This window comes from Dama dama, chromosome 17 (genome assembly GCF_033118175.1).
Source record: "Dama dama isolate Ldn47 chromosome 17, ASM3311817v1, whole genome shotgun sequence".
NCBI lineage: Eukaryota > Metazoa > Chordata > Mammalia > Artiodactyla > Cervidae > Dama > Dama dama.
In genome coordinates, this window is record NC_083697.1 from 68,157,785 (window position 1) to 68,181,284 (window position 23,500).

A 23,500-nucleotide genomic window follows, 5' to 3' on the forward strand; every position below is an offset into this window, starting at 1 on the left:
ATCTTATTCAGTTTTTTATAAAAACAGCATTGGACTTTAAGGAAGAATCACAACCCCCCACCCCCTTTTTTTTTAAAGTACTGTATTTTAGTGGTAGAGAATTTTCCTTTACTAGCTGTTTCCTCAAATGAAATAATACATTTTCATAGCAGGGTATTTGGAATGGCTCAGGTATTAATCCTAGCTAATATATATTGTTCTCATTGATTCATGTGGGGCATAATATCTGGCTGTTCTGATTAAGATGAAATCACAGGTTGTTAAACTAATCTTTCATTATCTTTGCAGTGAGAATCATGCATAAACATTAACTATCTTTGCCTAATCTTTTAGTTCATTTAGCTTAATTCATTTTCATATCTCTGTGTCAAAGAGAAACTCTTAAATTTATTTCCTTAATTGGAAAAAAATGTGAAATAACATTATCAGAAATTAACTGCTATGCTAAAATCATAATTACATATTCAGAACCAAAAAAGTGACCTATCTGTAAGAAAAGTACAAAACAGACACATTCTAAGAGAATGTAACTTTTTATTTCATAATAAGTTACTGCATTTATTTGCACTCAGAATCATTAAAGGAAAGAAGACAGATAAACTGAGATACTTTTGCCACACACTCACAGGATGCTCCCCAAAATGACGGGTCAGAAGCTGACAACAGAAGCCATTGCAATCACAAGCCATAAAATTTTATTATACAAAGTGACTACATATGGACACAAATAACTGTTATCACAGTAGTTTATCAAGATCCAAACCATTTGTATTTAGATCATCTATATCTTCAAAGTCTTTTAATTAGTAACTCTTTTCAGCTTAACTGCATTATAGCTATCACAGGCTCATCTGAACTATTCACACAGATTCAAAGGTACCAGATACATTCCATTGTCCAACAATAATTTACTTTGAGACAAATATTTCAGAAATTGTTTGAGAATCAGAAATCAACTTCCTGCATTTGTCTGGTCACTCAGCAGCCTATTTATGTTCACACTTCTCCTCCCTTCCTCTCTTTGTCCAAATATAGTATTTTTCCTTAGTTAGAAAGAAAGAAGAGACAGTTACTTGAAGAAAAAGCCCTTTCAGTGAGGGAACAGATTTTTACAAAATAATAACAATCTGGACAGACTGTATTTCAGGAGATTATTCTTTTTTGTCATCCCTAATGTGGGAGGACCTTAGATCAGTAGGGAAAATAAGCATTTGATTACAATGTTACAAGTAACAACAAGATCATAATACATTCGAAATTTCCTTGTAATGTTCTAGTGGTTTACACTCGCACACCTACTATGCAATGCAGGATACCCTTTCTTACACACAGCATGTCACTTAGTTAATATTGTCTGTTAATCACAGCTTCTTGTTTGCCATTTTTCCTTTTATTTCAGGATCTATCTTTCCCCCTACTCCACTGAACTTCTATTCCCAGCATACTGACCTTCATTCTCTCTCCTTCCATGTATTATAGTAGAAGCTTCCTAACTGGTTGTTCTTATTCTAAACATCACACACACCAGTAGGATGAAACTTCTGTGATATGAATAATGATGCTTCTGTATTCACGTAACGTCATAAACTGTTCAAAAATTGGTATCACCTAGTTCAGTTCAGTAGCTCGGTCATGTTCGACTCTTTGCAACCCCGTAGACTGCAGCACACCAGGCTTGCATCACCCAGCCCTCTGAAATTTGTATTCTTGCCTATCATGGGGCTAGATCTATCTATCTAGCCTCATCTTTGCTTGTTCCTGTATGAATTTTGACCTTCAGTTAAAATGAACTTTTATTTGTACCCAAATAAAAGCAAACTTTTATTTGATTCTGTTTCTTTTTTCAAGCTATTTACTCAACTGGAAAACGTGTTCTCTATTAACCTCACCTATTGACATATTGAATTCTCACACTCCCATGTCTAAGCACATATTCTGCAAGAAACTTTCTCAGAGTTACCTTCCCTCTCTTAAATTGTATAACTAATCTTCTGATTATACGATAATTTTCCTATGGAAAGCTCATTTTTACATTCCCTCTTGTACCTCATTACCTTATACATAGGAAGTGCTGCATAAATATTTGAATTAAGTTAGGTTATTTTCAAAATGCAAACACAAGAAAAGCAGACCTGACTTTACATTGACTAGAGCAGTGTGGTCAATAGTGTCTGGAAACTCCTTGGAAAATTTTGTTAGAAGTTTTGGAACAGTTTCCATGACTTTACTATGCTTTGTTAAGGGCTCTAGCAGCAAATACCATGATGACCAATAGAAACAATAGCAAGTAAGTCTGGACTTTGTTTGGTGTGACAAAGGGAGTTACATAAATTTGACGATGTAAAGAAAAATAGCTTGGTCAGAAATTATTTTCAAAATGTTATTCTTGGGACAAATGCTAAGTCATTGTCTATGGAACCACTTCACTTAAACTCCAGCACTAAGATCAATGAATTATTGCAATTGCAAATGTGGTATCTTGCTGAATTTTTCAAGAGTGAAAATAGGCACTGGTATAAAACTTTGGGGACTTCCCAGGTGGCTCGGTGGTAAAGAATCTGCCTGCCTATGCAGGAGACACAGGGGGCACAGCTATGGTCCCTGAATCAGACAGATCCCCTGGAGGAAGAAATGACAACCTGCTCCAGTGTTCTTGCCTGAGAAACCCCATGGACAGAGGAGCCTGGTGGGCTCAAGGTGATGGAGTCATAAAGAGTCAGATGTGACTGAATGACTGAGCAACAAAAAAATAAACCGAGGATTTTATACATGTGTTTATTTATTTATTATGCATTTATTCAATTATTGGTAATCAGTTTAAATTTTAAACTCAAACATATCATTTCATCTAAATCTCTTGCATAATCAAAGTACGAGATGCCTTTCTTCACAACACACTTGACTTGAAACACAGTTTCACATCTTACAGTTATGAGCCCTTGATTGGGAGCTCTGTCAATCACTATTTTTGATGCCGAATCCTTGGAAAGGATGTAGCTCTCAATATGGGTCTTGCTATTAAGCTGAAATATAAGATATCTTATGATTAAATTTAATATCAGAATATGGGAACACACTAAAGGGGGAGAAAAACCCTGGGGGTTGTTTCTATATTTACCCACATTTATTGTGAAAAGTGAAATGTTAGTCGCTCAGTCGTGTCCAACTCTTTGACCCCATCGACCATAGGCCGCCAGTTTCCTACATCCATGGAATACTCCAGGCAAGAACACTGAAGTGGGTTCAGTATATTTCAGTATACTGAAATACTGAAGCTGTTCCCTTCTCCAGGGGATCTTCCCAACCCCTGCCTGCAATGGTGAATGAACCTGAGTCCACCTCATTGCAGGCAGATTCTTTACCATCTAAGCCACCAGGGGAGCCCATATTTATTGTACTTTAACCTAAAGTTAATAAGTTTAAAAACTCCTTAATGAAATCTATATTTTTAAAATATAATGTATCCAATGAATTGTCTAATTTCTAATTACATTAACACCTTCTATTTAGTTAGATTTACTCTTGAATTATGCCCTTTCCCTACAAAATTCTCAGACAATCTAAGTTTTTCTCTTTTTTTCAGAAATGACTTGACATTTTAGGAATTTTATTTCAATTGAGTCTATCTATGCAATTCAAAATAGATAAAATATTTTCATGCAATCATAAATCTAAGAGAGTAAAATCATACCAGTCACAATTTTCCTTTTCAATACTTCTGGATCCTGGTAACATATTTAGAGGATAGCGCTATGTTAATTAACACTTCTCCAAATTATTTTAAGTCCCTCTGGTCCAATTATCCTTTCTATATCTATTTTTTTTTCTTGTGGTGTATGTTATTCAGTGTATATTTAAATAGTCAGAAAACACAAGTGCTAGTGAATCCAATAAAATCAAGATGTAACTCACCTGGAGAAAAAGGAGGAATTTTTTTTTTTAAGAATTCTTTCCTAAAATAATAAAACTAATACTTGAAAGAAGAGAGAAACAGGGATTAGACTGCATTTCCTTTTACAGTAAGATCTACTTGATTTCTTGTAAAAAATAATCTAATTGCATCTTCTTTTCATTCTCATTTTTAGAAAGAATAAAATTTGTGCACACTTCCCTTTCTGATTTGCATATTTAAATAGAACTACTCAGAATACCACTGGATTTGAAAACAAATCACATGTCTTGATGGTATATACAATGAATGTACATAGAAAACCATCTGTCATATTTTTATCTAATTTTTATCATCATATTTTATTTTCATTTATTCACAATGTGAAAATTGTGAACAGTAAAGTCGAGTTAATGGAACACAGTGAGAAAAGCAAAGTTGTTCATATTAATTTTTAAGAATTTTGAAGTATGGCCATGCTCAGATAGACTTGAAAGAATACCAGAATTAAAACTGCCCCCATGATAATGAGCAGGCTAGAGTTTAAAACGTGGAAATATCCATGATACATTTTAGTGAAATGATTTATTCTTCATTGGTACTTCATTTTTCATTTATCTTTAAATGAATGTTTACCTTAAGAATATCTCAGTATGCAATGTTATAAAAATGAAAGCATGAGCACTTTGTAAGTGAATATATACATGGCCAAAGTTTAATTTGGCTCTCCATTCAAAAAAAGCAGTGTCGGTGGATATTTGGGCAATATCACTTAATTCATGGTTACTTTTCCCCAAGATTTATAAGCAAAGTGAAAAAATTCAGATGTAGGCTGTTGATACAAAATGAAATATACGAGACTAAAATAACCCCTATATATTCTAAAAGCCCAAGAATAACCATGCCAGAGCATATTCATGTATTCACTAACCACATGGTGTCACGTGCACAAGGGGTAGCTTCCTCCACACACCTGAGATGGGTCAGATCTTAAAACTCTGTCCCTATAGTAGCTGTTGACAATGGAAACAATGTTTAAAGGCTACCCTCAAGATCACCCTGGTGATTTTCCAAATGATTAGGTGATGGTGAATGAACAGGGAGTTCTTATAAATAATTGATATGCTAAACTAGTTACAGGAATACAATAATTAAAGCCTGAGTTTAACTTGCCACTTAACAAAACAGACATTTGGAAACTATTAATCAACAGGCGCTAAACTATAGTAAGATTATTTTTGTTCCTGTCTCTCAGAATTGAGAGTGTTCCATACACTCATTTTCATTAGAAGTACCTCTAACAGAATTTCACCTTTAATATAGTTTCTGTGCCTGCTCACGTTTTCTGAAAAACAGATTGTCATTACAATTTATAACAAACTCGTAAAGCTGACCAAGCTGAAATTTAGGAACTGGAAAAGACAATATACAACACAGGCCTGAAACTGTGTTTCCAGAATATCACTGGTCTGAAAAATGTTAATAGCATGTACCTAAGACAATATCCTCAAATTGAATTTCAAATCAATTTGCTGGATAATATTCTTTAGCCACATGAGTAAATACAAGCCGTGTTCCTCAATGTTTGTTGTTGTTGTTAATTTAAAGAATATAATACTTTTGCAGAAGATTAAGAAAAAGTCATTTAATTTCAAGGTTGGTAGATCTAAACATTTCAGTATTAATCTCTTTGTTCTTCATAAATGCTATAAGACAGAGAATAAAATGGTTAAATGTAATATTTTTCATTTCTTTTCACCTTGTATTTAAGTGTCTTTGATAGTTTCCATCCTAGTTTGCAAGCCACCAAACCTAAATATTTCATCAGGAAATGAACTAGATTAAAGATAAGCTAAAAACTGGCCTTTCTTCTTTAAAATATAAAAATTTAAAAATTAATTTATTTGGAGGTGTAAAGCTTCTTAGAAATCGACCCAATGAAATCATGGTTTAATGTTTTCAACTAGTTCTATCCTAAACAAAGCATAAAAATAAAAAGCAAAAAAAAAAAAAAAAACAAATTAACAATATTTTCTAGGCAAAAAAAGATTACATAGTATTAGGCATTAGATTAGGCTAAATTTAAATAAAATTTGTAATAAATTATTCCATCTTTAAAATATGAATCACAGAACTCATAAATTCAAACTCCTAATAGGATATATGCAAAAATAAAGAAAATTAAAGTACAAATATACAATACTATTTTAATAGGCTGAAGTTTGCAATAATTTGTTTTATATAAAGTACATTAATCTGAAAGCTGCTACTTTATTTACCTATGAAAGCCATAAAATAGGTAAAATAAATATTCACATTTAAACCATTGGTTTCTCTGCATTTTGAATTCAAACTTATGCTATTGAAGGACAGGAGATTATATTGGATTTAGTCAGACTTCTTTTTCATTTTTCCTAGTAAGTAGAATTTATAAGTAAAGATAGCCAACCCAATAAACCAGATTGAACAGGGCAAAAGCTGTTGGGAAAAATATTCGAGAATAGGAATCAATTTTGGCAATGCGTATGTGTATCCTCCCTTCCCTCCACGATCCTGTTCTGCAGTCTTCAAAGCAACAGAAGAAGCTGGCACAATCTTTGCCCTCCAAACACTGGTAGCCATAATCATCTTCTCCTTGCGGCAGAGAAAGGCTATTCATTGGAATCAGAGTAGATCCAGGATGGAGTCCGGAGGACATCTGAGTAAGATAATAAATGAGTGTTGAGAAAAAAATAGCATAAAAAAGATCAATTTGTCCCTCAAGGCAAACTATAAGAGTGATATGCAGTAAAAAATAATCTTATTTTTCAAAAATCAAATATTCAATCCTAACATCTTTTTTAGACTATAATTTACTTTGTAGCTTATAAAAATACTATTTTATATTCCAAAGATTTTGAAGGAAAAAGACACTAAAAATGAAATATACTTTTTATACGTTTAAAAAGATGATCTACTAAATTATTGTTGACCATGAATCTAATTCTAAAATGAGGATAAACTATATTTTTCCATAATATTTACAGTAAAATATTTACAATACTATAAACGTCTGTTGGTTTGCTATAGCTATATTCTGTACTGTATTTTAGTCATAATGAGAACAAATAATAAAGATTGACAAGTTGGTATTAATTTTCTTATCACTTAATATTTAAATAGCATATGTTCCAATGTTAATTAGACTGAAAGTGGTTAAAATACAAGATTGTTAGTATCTGATTTTGATAAAGCAGAACATTTTGAGAAGGTGTAAATGAATAAAAAATATTTGAGGTCTGGAGTTGTGGATAAGCACAAAGCATTGTGTTTGGGAGAAAGAATGTGTAGGGGTTAAAAACTTGGAAGCTTGTTAAAAAAGTTAAAAAGCTTGGAAACAACTGATATTCAAAATTTTGCTCATTCTAACCAAAATTTGTCTCATTCCAATCCTCCCCATGGCTGGGGAAGAATTACATTAATGAATGCTTAATAAATGGCAATAAAATGGCAAGTAAATTATGAATGAAAATTGCTGTCTTTAGTAACCCTTTATTCTTCCAGACATCCACGTATTTCAGGGGTTATTCTAGATATGAATCTCACAATATAGTATAATCAGTGGTTTTATTTTGTAAACACTGAATACAATGCCAAGATTATAACAATTGTTTTATCCTGATTTTAAATTCTAATGAAAATGTTTATAAAAATTTTTCATCCTAAATTCTGAGATAAATCTCATATCTATGAAAATTAAACACTGTATGAGAAAGATTTAGAAAATTAAGCACAAAAATGAGAATTTAAAAACATTTGGACCTATATTCAAACCGACTTTATTTCTAAAATAAACATAGAATCTGAACCACTAAATATTAAACATTCAGTAGATCAAAAAGCAAATAATCACATTTAGTGATGTTTTAAAAAGATAAATCCATCACACAAGTTATACTATCCATATTAGGAACAAATTGTGCAACCCAAAGATAAACAATGCCCTAAAAACAAATAAATTTGTGACTGAACTTGTGCACATGTATCATGAAAAACAGAGGCAACATATTATTATATGTTAATGATGATCTTCTGAGATTGTCACTTGGGGGTACTTGACTAGACTCCTACATTTTAGTGGAGCACTAACTTATGTACAAAAATGAGACAAATTGGTATTAATTTTCTTATCACTTGATACTTAAATAGCATATATTTCAATATTAATCAGAGTGAAAGCGATTAAAATATAAGATTGTTCATATGCAATTTCAAGGCTATAAGACATAAAATATACTCCCTTTATCACTCATAACTGCCATAAATGGAAGCAGTGTGTTTGTTGGAAGATATCAATTTTGCATGAGAAGGATGATCAAACATTAAAGTGCACAAAAATGGAGGAAAACTGCAAATGCTTCACTTAAAATATGAACCAACCCCTGGTGGCCAAAACCATGGAGAACACCTATTGCGGTGACACTTTGGATTGATGGTTTTCTGGTTTCCTGCTATCTCCCTCAAAATGCCACTAATCATAAATGGAAACTATACTTCATTGAATGATGTACGTGACTTGAAGTGAATTTTGTATGTGCTGAGAAAAATAGCTAAAGAGTTGATACAGTATCAGTAAAATAAAATATTTGTGACATACAGAAATTTGTAATCTGGAACCATTGAAATGTTAATTGGAAAAATATAAACATTATAAACTTTATTTATCTGAAGTACAACTGCATAGCCTACCTTATACTTTCTCAAATAAAGATCCTGATGTTCCCCCAAAATAACAAACATTGAGAAAATAAAATAGATCTGTTTAAATAATATAAAGAAAACAACAGTTGAATACAATTTTCTTTTACTTCAAATGATGTAGTTTTGAGAATATACCATCTTTTTGTCATTTCAAAAAAATCACTAAGAATATAGCTGAACTTAACATTTTGAGAAATCAATCCCATTCTATTAAAGATACATATGTATCTGGTTATATACTAGATACTTTATTACTTATAGATTAATCATATAGTTAATATACAAAATATATTTTAAGCACCAAGGCCAATACTTAACTATTTAGATCATATACTACTACCATTAATAATATTAAGTATTAGTAATTAGCAGACATTGCAGACATTATTAGGTCATGTTATTGATATTATGAAATATTGACTAGTATCACTATTATTAACTTTTCATCAAAAAGTTATACATGAGAATAATTAGTTAATTATCAGTCAAAATTTCAAATATTACAAAACTATATTAGTGTTAAAATAGACATGAGGTAGATTTTCGTCATTCTGAGTTGTCAGTCTTGGTACTTCAAGAATATAGAAGTTAATGGAAATAATTATCAGAGGAAAGTAAAAAACAGAAAGCTAAAAAAACAAACAAACCTAATTCTGAGGGTTGGGACCAAGGCTGCCAAGCAGGGAATTGTATTTTCACTTGTACATTTATACATGGTTTGATTTGTCCATTTGTTTCAACCATACACAAGTAAGCTTCTTACTGTATTTCAGATTTCACCAATATCAAATAATCATTCCTGGAAGCTTTGCCAAATACCATTATAGGAAAGAAAGTTTATAATTCGTGAAACTGTACTGATACAACTTTTCCTTATTTTTGTGCTCTAAAAGGTAGAAGATTGCTTATTCACAAAGATATGATATGTATTAGCTGAAGAATGGGCTGTGGGTTGGATACTGTGTCCAAAACAAATACACACACACAAAAATACCTTTCACACTTTATTTTCACTTTTATATTCTAGTTCCATCCTCAGTAATCTATTACATCTTGAACTTTGGCAATAGTCTTTATCTCCTTGCTTCTTTTGTAATTCAAAAGTATTCCATGCTACTTGTAATTGTCTTTTGAAAATATAGAAACAAATATTCCATCTTCCTTGAAAACATTCATAGCTTATCAGTGCTGACAAGGCAAAATCTAAATTTCTTAACATTGTGCTGGAGACTTTAACATCTTGGCAAGAAATTACTTTTCTATCCTCAACTTGGTTTAATTTCTTTCCTAAGATCCCTATTTTTAAACCAGCACTGTCCAGGAGAAGTCTCTACATGTGGCTACTAAGCACTTGAAATGTGACCACTGCTACTAAGATATAAATTTTAAAATTTTGGTTGATTTTAGTTAGTTTAAATCAACCTAGCTTGTGGTTATTGTATTAGACAAACAGCTTGAGTACTACACTAGTCTACTTTTTATTCTTATATGTAAACCTCAACCTGGATTACGTGGTTCCTTCTCTCAAATGTTCTTGCTAATTCGTTTTCCTGAAAACTGCAATTTATTCTTCAGAGAACGACTTGAACGATGTCATGCTTTCCTTGTAGCTTTCTCTATCAGATGCCCACTTGGGAGAACTAGCTTACACACACTTTGAATGAACTACTGACAGGGAATCAGAGGAGCCCGCCCACTGTGCTTCGCTCACGATGGTCGGGCCCCTTCTCAACACCACGTGCGTGTCCCTGCCTCACAAACTGTAACGTAGGGTCTCAGGGGTCCCTCTGGGCATGAGACAGGCCACTCGGTGCGGACTCTGGGGGGGCTACCTCTGTTTCAGTGAGAACCTCTTCAAATATTCTTAAATTATATCTGTCTTAGAAAACATTTTGCTGCTGAAAAGGTATTGGAAGCCAGTCACCTAACTTCCACTTCTTTACAGTGTCTTTGATGACTTTTGATTTTTACATTGGACTGTTATTTGTACGTATTTCTTATCTTCTGTTTATACTTCTAATTCATTTTCCCACGACTAGATTGAAAGATCCCTGAAAGCAGAGAGCACATTCTGTCATTATTCTCTTCATAGAGAATAATTCATTGCCCATTCTTAGTCACTCACTCATGTCCAACTCCATGGACTGTAGCCCACAAGGCTTCTCTGTCCATGGAATTCTCCAGGCAAGAATACTAAGGTGGGTAACCAACCATTCCCTTCTCCAAAGGATCTTCCTGACCCAGGGGTCTAACTCGGGTTTCCCACACAGCAGGGAGATTCTTATTCAGAGCCAGTAGGGAAACTCTTCTTGTTCATTGTTGGTGGAATAAACTTCAAACATTTAACATTTCCACCACTGAGAGATTACAAATAAGAAAGTTCCGTCCTCAAATGGGTATACCAGGCTCCTAAAATAGGTATAAAATAGTTTTCTGATATTTTTATCATCAAGGGGCTGAATGCTTGAGTTTTAAAATGAATGACTATTTGGATTGCTTATTACTATTGCTTTTCTGAGATCTTTACTTATTTCATAGGAGATCTTGATTCTATAATTCAATATATTTAGCATACTAGATTTAACTGAAAATAGATATTGATACAAACACACCTGAATCATATTTTCAATGACTAGAAATAAAAACCTAGTAAAATATATTCAGTTCAGATGCTCAGTCATGTGTGACTCTTTGTGACTCCAGGGACTGCAGCTTCCCTGTCCGTCACCAGCTCCTAGACCTTGCTCAAACTCATGTTCATCCAGTCAGTGATGCCATCCAACCATCTTATCCTCTGTTGTCCCCTTTTCCTCCTGCCTCCAATCTTTTCCAACATCACGGTCTTTTCCAATCAGTCAGTTCTTCACATCAGGTGGCCAAAGTATTGGAGCTTCAACTTCAGTATCAGTCCTTCCAAAGAATATTCAGGACTGATTTCCTCTAGGATTAACAAGTTGGATCTCTTTTCAGTCCAAGGGACTCTCAAGAGTCTTCAACACAACAGTTACAAAGCATCAATTCTCTGGCCCTTAGCTTTCTTTATAGTCCAACTCTCACATCCATACATGATTACTGGAAAAATCATAGCATTGACTAGACAGACCTTTGTCAGCAAAGTAATGTATCTGCTTTTTAATATGCAGTCTAGGTTCATCATAGTTTTCTTCCAGTGAGTAAGCATCTTTTAATTTCATGGCTGCAGTCACCATCTGCAGTGATTATTGAGCCCCCCAAAGTAAAGTCTCTCACTGTTTCCATTGTTGCCCAATCTATTTGCCATGGAGTGATGAGACTGGATGCCATGATCTTAATTTTTTGAATGTTGAGTTTTAAGCCAGCTTTTTAACTCTCCTCTTTCACCAAGAGGCTCTTTAGTTCCTCTTTACTTTCTGACATAAGGATGGTATCATCGGCCTATCTGAGGTTATTGATATTTCTTTGGCGATCTTGATTCCTTCTTGTGTTTCATCCAGCCCAGCATTTTGCATGATGTATTCCACATATAAGTTAAATAAACAGGGTGATAATATACAACCTTGAGGTACTCCTTTTCTGACTTGGAACCAGTCTGTGGTTCCATGTCCAGTTCTAACTGTTGTTTCTTGACCTGCATACAGATTTCTCAGGAGGCAGTTCAGGTGGTCTCATATTCCCATCTCTTTAAGAATTTTCCAGTTTGTTGTGATGCACACAGTCAAAGGTTTTGGCATAGTCAATAAAGCAGAAGTAGATGTTTCTCTGGAACTCTTTTGATTTTTCGAAGACCCAGTGGATGTTGGCAATTTGATCTCTGGTTCCTTTGCCTTTTCTCAATTCAGCTTGAACATTTGGAAGTTGAGTTCACGTACTGTTGAAGTCTGGCTTGAAAAATTTTGAGCATTAGTTTGCTAGCAAGTGAGATGAGTGCAATCATGCAGTAGTTTGAACATTCTTTGGCATTGCCCTTCTTGGGATTGGAATGAAAACTGACCTTTACCAGTCTTGTGGCCACTGCTGAATTTTCCAAATTTGCTGGCGTATTGAGTGCAGCACTTTCACAGCATCCTCTTTTAGGATTTGAAACAGGTCAACTGGAATTCCATCACCTCCACTAGCTTTGTTCATAGTGATTCTTCCTAAAGCCCATTTGACTTCACATTCCAGGATGTCTGGCTCTAGGTGAGTGATCACATATTCATGATTATCTGGGTCTTGAAGATTTTTTTTGTATAATTCTTCTGTGTATTCTTGTCACCTCTTATTAATATCTTCTTCTGCTGCTAGGTACATGCCATTTCTCTCCTTTATTGAGCCCATCTTAGAATGAAATGTTCCCTTGGTATCTCTAATTTTCTTGAAGAGATCTCTAGTCTTTCCCATTCTATTGTTTTCCTCTATTTCTTTGCATTGATCACTGAGAAAGGCTTTCTTATCTCTCCTTGCTATTTTCTGGAACTCTTCATTCAAATGGGTATATCTTTCCCTTTCTCCTTTGCCTTTAGCATCTCTTCTTTTCTCAACTATGGTAATAAAGGCCAAGTCAAAAATGGCACTGACATTCACAATAAAAGATAAAGAAGAAAGAAATAAAGAAATACGGACATAAGAAAATGACAGAAGGAAGAAAGGAAGGATGAAAAGATAGAAGGAAGGGGGGATGAAGTAAGAGAAAGAGAGAAGAGGTCCATTATATAATATCACATGGAGAATAATGTAGAAAGCATTTTTATTAACTTATATTTTTCTTAGAGGGGTCACTGAAGCTAAAAATCTGTTGTGTTCAAGTATCATCTCTTTCTCCTGGAGGAGGGCATGGCAACCCACTCTAGTATTCTTGCCTAAAGAACCCATGGACAGAGGAGCCTGAACGGCTACAGTCCATAGGGTTGCAAAGAGTCAGACACAACTGAAGCAACCTAGTGTGTATGCATGCGTCCTCTCTTCCTAAGTAAAACAAACTGAACTTTCCAGGGATTCTCAGCTAAGCAGTCAAAGAGATCTCAAGAATGGCCTTGAGTATCATTTAAAAATAGACATGCGGACCTTTCAATGACTCCAGGCAAGATCTTTGGTCCTGGCCCATCGCCATAAGTAATCTGGTGAAGGAAAGGAAATGCTTGGTTTTAAACTAGGCACAATTTGGGGCCTATAAAATAAAGTAGAGTGATGGCAGAACAGAGACATAGAGAATAAGAGGGGAAGATAAAGTCACAAACTATTGAAACAGGGGTAAAGGCAATGTGCTGCAAGATTTCTGGGTCTAGGCTTGCATTTGATTCTCCTGGCTGGAACAGAGGAAAACACGGATTCCGCAAAGCCCTGAAATAGAACATTTCGAGACAACAGCAAACAGAGCTATCTATTCTTCATAGAAGGGTGTTCTGATCCACCTGATTAGCGAGCCCATATGGCTGAACACTGAGCGAGGCAAGGAGTCGGCTCTGATTAGTGATCCAGTTTTTCACTCAAAGTGTCATCTAGTATTGAAAGAGCTGATGAAGCATGTAACTGAATAGAAAGAAGATACTACAGAATTTTATTTTAGATGGCTCTAAATATTTTTCTTCTCTAGGTAGTCAATTACATGTTTAACTTTTTGATATTTATAATTTAGTGGTTTCAATCACTCATCTATTTTTTATTCCTTAATTTTTCAGCTTTAGTATTTTGCTTCTACGGATTGCTGATATATTGTAAATAGTCAACATATAGACAATTTTTTTCTTAAATAACTATTCTAGAACAATACCTAGAACCTGGATGTCCTTAATAAATATTAGATGAATGAACAATTACATGAACGTCATAATTTGAAAGCTTGCACTCCAGTGTTTCAGCTTCCTGAGTGAGGTATCGGTAATGTGGTCGAAAGCACATGACCTGGAGTCAAACTGATTATCTGTGGTCCTACAGTAGCCTTAGACAATATTAGTATCTATATCACATATTCTTAGAATGAAATTCTAGAATCCATGTGAGACTGTACACGGTTAGCCTATAATGTCTTAGACAATATTAGTATCTATATCACATATTCTTAGAATGAAATTCTAGAATCCATGTGAGACTGTACAAGGTTAGCCTATAATGTCAATTATTTTTATTTTAAACATTTTCATTCACAATGTTCAGAAATAAAATTGTCAAGGTAGTAATTGAGCACAGCTGTGGATGAGTAAATGATGAAATGGAAAATCCAGAGAGGATGCTTGGCTTGGATTAAAGGTAGAAAGTAGAAAACCCCTGTTTTTCTTTACTTAAAAAAATAGCAAACGGGTATTAAACTTGAAATCATTGCTTCCTGATGCTTTGTCCATTCAGAGACCATAGTAAGTCTTATTAATAAACTAAAACTACATCAACTTGAGAGAACCACAGGCTAATTCTACCACGTAAGTTCTGAAACATGTACCACCAACAACGTGTTTTCTTCCTAGGAATATTGTGGGAATCTGGAAGCAAATACATAAGGCTTTGGTCCTTGGAGTACAATATAAAAGGTAAAATATAATTTTAAAGTATGGCAAAATTATATAAACAAATTGATGAAAAATGAGGGACAGGAGAAAAAAGCATTATATCCTAGAACTTACAAATTTAGCACATAACCTGAAAAATCCCATGCTTCATTATGCATCTGCTATGGTAGGTTTGGGCTTCCCAGGTGTTGCTAGTGGTAAAGAACCCACGCATCAATGCATGAGACACAAGAGACTCGGGTTCAATCCCTGGGTCAGGAAGATACCCTGGAGGAAGATCCCCACTCCAGTATTCTTGCCTGGAGAATTCTACAGACAGAGGAGCCTGGCTGGCTACAGTCCATAGGGTTGCAAAGAGGCAGACACCACTGAAGTGACGAAGCACCCATGCGCGCACAGTAAGTTTACAAGCTTGCCACTCATGGATAACTGTTTTATACAGTTTTCAAGCATATTGTTATTATGGAACAAATCTGCTTGGAGAACATTTAGTGAAATTAGCAATGAAGTGTCTTATTTTTCAGAATCTTTTAAGAACAGACAACATAAAGGAAGGGTTACAAGCTTGACCTCTGGCACCAAAAAAGACCTGGGTTTGAGTCTTGGATTCTTCACTTTCTAAGGCTGTCCTTGTGCAAAGTATTTATTAGGTGCCTGTGAGCATAAATGAAATCATGCATGTAAAATAGAGGCATTCCTGGCACACTCAGTAAAAGTGTTACTTTAAGGTTGTTATAATGCCATTACAAAAAGAAACAATAGTTAGTCAGCCAATACTTAAGCATTTTAGAGTCAGTAGAATTAATTCTAATTTACCAACTTGATGTTTTATAAGCTAAGGTAGACATATGCTTAGGAAGGGGGAGTAAGAGAGTACAACTGTTATCTGTACAAAAGCCAAAGAGATATCTTTTCTATGATATAGAAAGCTGCGTCTTTCAAACACAGTTGAATACCGACATTAAAGAGGGATACTAATCTCTAAAAATTAGGTTTGTGGGACAACCATATTAGAAATTAAAATCCTATCACAAAAATAGATTCAAAGAGAGAGCTTAAATGAGTTTTCTAGGGCAAAGAATTTACTACTTGTGGAAAACTTCACAGCATAGTAACCACTCATTGCAGAGGTGATTCAAAAGTATTTTCTAGGGAAAAAATATAAGTATACTTCTGCTAGTGGGAAATATTACATACTCAGTTTCATTTTAGTACTTTTTATCTTTTGTCAGGGTACCTCTAGCATCTATATCAGTCTAAGAAAATATAACATGAGAACTCAAAAGAGTATCTCCAACAATAAGTTGTTTATAGAGTTTTTTTTTTTTTTTTTAACATACCGAGGTCTTGATTTTTGGCTTTTTTTCTCTAGCAGTCTTAACTTTTTTGTTGCTGGTAAAATAATGCAAGGTGCCATACTCCATCAAAGCTGCAAAAACAAAAATGAAACAGACAGAAACAAAGAGATCCATCGCAGTCACATAGGAAACCTTCGGTAAGGACTTCCTGGCAATTGTACTCAGAGTGGTCATAGTCAGCACTGTGGTGATGCCTGTGGAAGGAGGGAAGAAAAATAGATGACGAAAATGATCTTAGACCATTTTTAGTCTTCCACTTGATATGGCAATATTGTTTGCATAAATAAACAATGGAAGCAAAAGAATATGATTACTCATGATTTACAGGGGAAAAAGACTGGTAACCATAGCTACATTGTGTTCAGTGCATTCTTTGCATGACTTTTAATCATGTAAATTCTCTGGACTGCAAGTAGGTAACCCCCCATACCTGTCCTTGCCTTCTTCCAGAATAACAGACTATCCAATTTTTAGCTGGCCTGTGCCTGCCTGGAAGTGCATTTATCTGCCAGCTTCCTTTAGCTATGTGTGGCCACAGGCTGAAATGTAGCCAAGAAGAATCAAGTCAAGGGTGTAAACAAGGACCAAAAGATGTCCTTAGACATTAGAGAGATTGGAAATGCCCTTCTTTTCCTCTTTCTCAATTGATTTCTGCTGGAATATGATGGCCAGACCATCAGAAGCCACGTTAGGCCTCTGTCTAATTTAATTTCCAGTGATCTAAGGTTTCCTGTCAGACACAGTTAAAATTAATCCAAACTGCCATAACTTTTTTATAACTTGTATTAAACCTATTTTTTAGTCTCAGTAAATACAGGCAAAATGATACCAAGCGACTATTTTAGAAAGACAAGAGTAAATCATATTTTGAAGAAGTCAACATATAAAATGAGGATGTCCCCCTGGACCCAAGCCCTGTATATGGATCTTTGAGGCTGTCTATTTCTCTTTATCCATGGCCTTCTTGTGGTTCTTACCACTGCTCACTTTAGCCCCCCTTACAGACGCACATGCTCTCTCTCTCCTTATCCAAACTGCCTTAATTCTCATTCTTCGTCTCATGAAATAGAGCAGCATTAGGGGAATTGTTTTCTCTCCAAGAAGTCCTAAATATAATGCCAGATGAATCTTAATTTGGCCAATTATTTACAGATTGGCAATATCTGGGCTGAAAATAATAGCACCCCTTTTGTATGTTGAAGTTAATATCCAACTTTTCCCTTCATATCTACATTAAAACACACCTTAATAATAATTCCTTTCATATGCCCATCTTTTTATTTTTGTCATCACTTAGGATTGAAAAAAGTTAAGGATGATACAGTTATGATGGATTGGAAGTTATGGAGACAAGTTAAGTTCAAATTCTGACATTCCCACCTATTAACTCCGTGACCTTAGGGGGGATTTTCTTAACTCATCTGTGCCTCTCAACTAAAAAATTGACACAGAAATGTAATATATTTTGTTTAATATATTTATAAAAAATGTATTTATTTCATTTGGGTTTAAAGCAGATGTAAAATCTTTTTTCCCTTCTAATACTAGGTTTTAAATCTATAATTTCACCCTCTAAGCAAGGCTTTAGCTGCATTTTACAAATATTTATATGCTAATTTCTTACTAAAATTCAGTTTGAAATGTTTTCTAATTTCCCTTTTGATTAATTTTTAACTCAGGGGTTATATAAAAGATCATTTTAAAAAATTCCAAATAAATGAGGCCATTATTAACCTATAAAATTTGTATTAATTTTTCATTTACTTTCATTTTGGTCAGAAAATATATTCTGGAAAATTTTAGTCTTTTGAATGTTGCTGATACCTTGGTTAATATTTTGTATGCATTTGAACATGTTGTATATTCTGTAGTTAGGTACAATGTTTTATAAATATCAATCAGGTAAAGTAGGTTGATAATTTCATTTAAATTTTATACATCTTAATTGATTTTTCCATGTAGTTATTCTGTAAATGTAAAAGATTTTCATTTTCATAGTATTAAAATGTCCAACTATTATTGCAGATTTTTATATTTCTCTCATTATTCCTGACAGTTTTTGCTTCAATTATTTTTAGCCCAAAATTATAATTAAAGGATTTTCATATAGTAAGCATGAAATAATCTCCGTGACTACCATTCTTCTCTCTTCCTTGCTTAGTGCACTAGTTTTTGTAATTTATTAAATAATAACATTCCTGTGGTCAAAGTTAGATTTCCCAAGGTACCCCTTGCTTCCATTATTATGTCCCATTCCAAGTAGACTGATTTCATTATCAATGATGAAATTAAATTTCACTTGACTAAAATACTATTACATATCTATTTCATGAAGTAAGGAAAAATATAGCAGAACTTAGCTTTTAGACATTTATCTATTTTATGTAGTATTTATTATCACAGACTTTAGCTTAAAAATAATATGGTGGATTTCCTATTAAAATATATCTGAGTTCATGAAATTAAGAAAACATTTAGAATACCAGATATCCAACAGAGACTTCCTTAGGTCTCTGCCACCTCCGCAGAGAGGACTAGTTTGACTCCACAAGATAACATAGCAAATAAGTATCCACCCACATACTTTGCCATTCTCTAGTCATTTACTTTGATTTTTCTTCATAGCCATTATTGCTCACTGACATTTTATTATGCTTTATACATATGTACATCACCTGTACACCCTGCTAAAACATAAATGTTTCCTGTTTTAACATGAACATTATCACTTTACAACATATGTTCTCTGTTAACACTGCAGCACCTAGAACATTAAAGCAGTTGAAAAACGTTTGTTAAAATGCAGTGTTAAATAAATGAGCTGAGGACATTGTCATTCAGGGACGGATATATGCATGTATGCATATATAATTTTTAAAAAATCTTTGCTCCTCCAACTACACAGGAATCCCCATTTTAAGAGATATTTTCTAAGTAGACCTGACTATGGCTTATGTTTATAGTTGATATAGTAACATTGAAAAATATGAATTCATGTAAAAATACAATTCCACAATTGTCTATTCTCTTTGACATTATGGCATAGACTTTTGGCTTTGTAGAAACCTTAAGGTATAAAAAAATCCACCCAGATTATCTTTGGGAAAATACAAAAATGCTGTTTAAAAACAACATACAGTATTTATTATACTCAGTTTTGTTGCTTAGTTGCTAAGTCATGTCCCAACCCTTTGAGATCCTATGGACTATAGAACAATAGGATCCTCTGTCCATGGGATTTTCCAGACAAGAATACTCAGAGTAGCATACAGAAAGAACCTAAAGTAATTTATTTACCTTGGAACATAAAATAATTTGAAATATTTATAGAAACAACATTCAGATATGAATGCATTGTCCCCAGCTGTATCTATACCTCTCTTTAGACTCTCTGGGAGTTGCAGTTCCAAGTACAGAACTAGATACTTCCTGTTTTATCTTGCTAGTTTTATGTGATTTGAATTTTATAATTTTTTTTTTTTTACTATTTACTAAATGGAGTTATTTACTAGCTGCAATAGAACTACAGGAAAACCTCTTTATTTTTGAAAATAGAAACTATCCCAACTTTTTTTTGTTTTTAAGACACAATTATCAGTAGTGAGATTCACGTACTATACTGATGTGGGGAAGTAATCAATTAATCAATAATTTATCTTTGTATATCTATACAAGAGTTTAGGTTATCATTTTCTTTTAAACAAATGTATAATAAGTAGACACATTTTCTTAGGCCTAATTACTGATTACACTGATTATTGCAACAGATTGCCAAAGAAAGAAAGGAAAAGTTTCTTTTATCAAGTATGAATTACAAATTACCCTTTTAATCAATGTTCTTATACAGGCAACTCTCAAAAGTTCACAAAATAATAGCACATTTTATAGATAACAGAAGCCCAGAAACTTCTTGTCCCTGTCCTTTGGAGCAGTTGACTATTCATTAGTACCATTGTAAGAGCACAGGATTTCAAAGCCTTCTAAATACACGCTAGTCAATAAATACTGCCTATTAGTGATTCAGCTAAAAATAGTCTTGATGAAAAGTATTGGCAATACTGACCACATTTAAGATGCACGGATTAGGTATGATTTTCATGCATTCATTCTTATTTAGCTTTTATGCTTCCCTTGACCTCTATTAAAAACATTTCTGAGATTTCCATCTCTTTACAATTCTATTTCCTACTTGTTTACATATATTCGCTTCAACATCACACTGCACTAGAGCATCTGTCCATTTCTGTCTGACTGTCGTTAGAGGAATATTTTTAGTACATTAAACTATAAACGTTTAGCACATTAGAAGTTGTACGACACTCTAGCGTAACATTACATCATACCCAACGAGGTTCTTGCAGGTACTGCGTCTTTATTGATCCAAAAAGACACCCAAGAAAGTACAACCGTCAGAATGCACGGGATGTACGTCTGAATGGTGAAGTAGCCCATCCGTCTGCTCAGGTCAAAGAAAATCGTCATGATGATATAGTCCCCTGGAAGAAAAAAAAAACATTTTGGCTATAAAATACAAATAAGTATAGGATTTCAAGTCATAGATTTAAATACAGATGCCACTTGATGCTAGCACTAGTCATTGATTTGTGTTCCTTTCTTACCGGAGATTGTGTGAGAGATTTCAGTTGTGTTCCGTAATCCTACAAATGCAAACTGATATAATCTCCAGTATTTAGGATCAGCCACTTCTACAGAAGGCTTTTTCCACTTATACTCAATTTCATTTTTAGGGTATCCATCTAGGTAAAAATTAAAATTAAAAATATATACATTAGCAGATCCAAATCTGTTATTGTTGCAACACCAACATTATCAAAAGACAAATGGTTGGAAATTCTTTCTCATTTTTATGGGTTAATATAGAAAAATACTGCATAAAATTGGTGAGTATAGTATAAAGAATAATCCTAATGATTAAATAATGATAGTCCATGATAATTACATTTAAATCAAGAAATAAAATCTTGCTAGCATCTAAAAAAACCATGCATCCACTCCAATGTAGTGTTCCCCCTCTCATCCAGAGGTAACTACTGACCTGATTTATGTGATAATCCTCCCCTTATGATTTTGGTTATATATATTTTTGATAGGCAATTCTGAAAAATATAGTTTACGTTCTTTTTGAACTCTACTTGATTTTTGCCATGCTGGATGCATTATTTTACATTTTATTTCTTTTAATATAGTATTTATAACAATCATTCATGCTATTTTATGTAGCAGTAGTAAATGTGTTCTGTTGTAAAGATGTGCCAAAATTTATTCATCCATTTTACTGTGTCCACACTTGTAATCTCTCCTGTTGGCTATCACTAACACTGCAGTTTACAATATTATTGTACATGTCTCACAAAACACATATATGCAAAAGTCTCTCTGGTATAAATACTTAGACATGAAATAGCTGGGTTGTGGATTACATATACTTCCCACTTTATGAGATAGTGTCAATCTCTTTTCCATAGAGAATATATTAATCTCATCTTTCACCAGCCAGAGTTTGAGAATGCATGTTGATCCATGTTCTCATTAAAGTTTATGTGGACAGGCTTCTTTATTTTCACTGTAGAGTGTATTTTTTTTTTTCTGAATACGAATAAAATCTAAAACAAATTTCATGTGGTTATTAGATTTTTGAGTTTCTTTTTTGGATCATTGCTTATTCAATTGCCCATTATTTTACTGTTTCCCCACCCCCCCCCCCCAATCTTTTCTTGGTCTGAATTCTTATATATATTCTGGATACTAGACCTTTGTTAGTTATTTGTGTTGAAAACATCTACCTTTTCTATGGCTGTCTAGAATGTAAGTGCATTCTTTTAAAAAACACATGCTTTTATTTTTGCTACACATCCTAGAAATACACAAAGGTATTTTGGACCAAGTTAAGGAAATTTGGGAAAATCCATGTTGGGTGGGCTTGTGATTAAATCCTCTCAAGGAGTTAATTCACTCAGGTATGCTGATTTAGACCTTAGTCAAATAAGACAGTGAGCTAGTTACTTAACCACTCTAAATTTCATGATTTTGAGTCTTAAAATGGGAACTATAGTGACATCTTCTAATTATATTTATTGTGAAATATTAGATGGAGAAGGCTTAATTCTCTACTGGACTCATATAAAGTGTATGAAAAAAAGACGGTTATAATTATTATGTTGATGTTAGTGACACCCAATTGCACTAACAGGGATAGAATATTCCCAGTAAAGACAATCAAAGCTAAAGAGATGCCACACCAAGGATTTAGGCATGATATCTAGAGGAGAATATGGTATATCTTCAAATATTTGTGCATCAGCTACTCCTTGAATATTCCTATTAATCAAGTCTTTGTTGTTAATTGACTGTTTTATTCATTGAGAGGTCAATGCTAGAAAATCAAAGTAATGAGACATGAGATTATGAATTAAAAAGGACATTTTAGTGAGATGAAAATTTTAAAAGTCAAGAAAATCCTTAACAAAGGGCAACAAGAGATACATGGGAATGTTTAAAGTGAAGAAGCAGGATAAAGACTTATGAATACTTATAATCTACTATAAATAAATTCTAGAAAATATCTTAAAAAATCAATTTTAAAATAGGAAAATAGAATTATATCATTCATATACATAGACAATATCATTTTTAAAGGCATTTTATGTGTTTTAAAGACTTGCTCAATTATATATTATGTAGAAAAATATTTTTATAAAAATGCATGTGAGAATAAATGTTAATAAATATAAAATAAACCTGATATTGTTATAGAAAGATTATAGCTATTTCCTTGCAACAAATATTCAGTTTGTATACCTAAATTATTTCTCTCTAGTAATTTCTCTTTGTTTCATTCATTCTTTTGAATGAAATAAACTTATTTCTTCCTTGACTTTTCCAACTCATTAATGTCTTCTTAAATATTTGCTATTTATGTGGTAAAATTCTTCACCAGACCAATTAAATATATTTTAAAATACAATGTAATAAACTTAAATCTGACCTCTTGGAAGATGAATAAAATTTCAATCAATTTTTTATTCATGGCAGTG

At 33.4% G+C, this 23,500-nt stretch overlaps 1 protein-coding gene across 1 annotated transcript in view; it reads right to left on the reverse strand.

Annotated features, from left to right (window-relative positions):
* Positions 1 to 562: 562 nt before the first annotated feature.
* Positions 563 to 23,500, reverse strand: part of GABRG1 (gamma-aminobutyric acid type A receptor subunit gamma1) — an 86,297-nt gene continuing 63,359 nt past the window's right edge. The window contains exons 6-9 of the mRNA XM_061164677.1: positions 21,065 to 21,202; positions 20,789 to 20,941; positions 16,428 to 16,639; positions 563 to 6,587 (exon numbers count right to left, since the gene is read on the reverse strand). Of these exons, the coding sequence (XP_061020660.1) occupies positions 6,318 to 6,587; positions 16,428 to 16,639; positions 20,789 to 20,941; positions 21,065 to 21,202 (773 nt within the window). The 3' untranslated portion in view covers positions 563 to 6,317. The remainder of the gene's footprint in view (positions 6,588 to 16,427; positions 16,640 to 20,788; positions 20,942 to 21,064; positions 21,203 to 23,500) is intronic.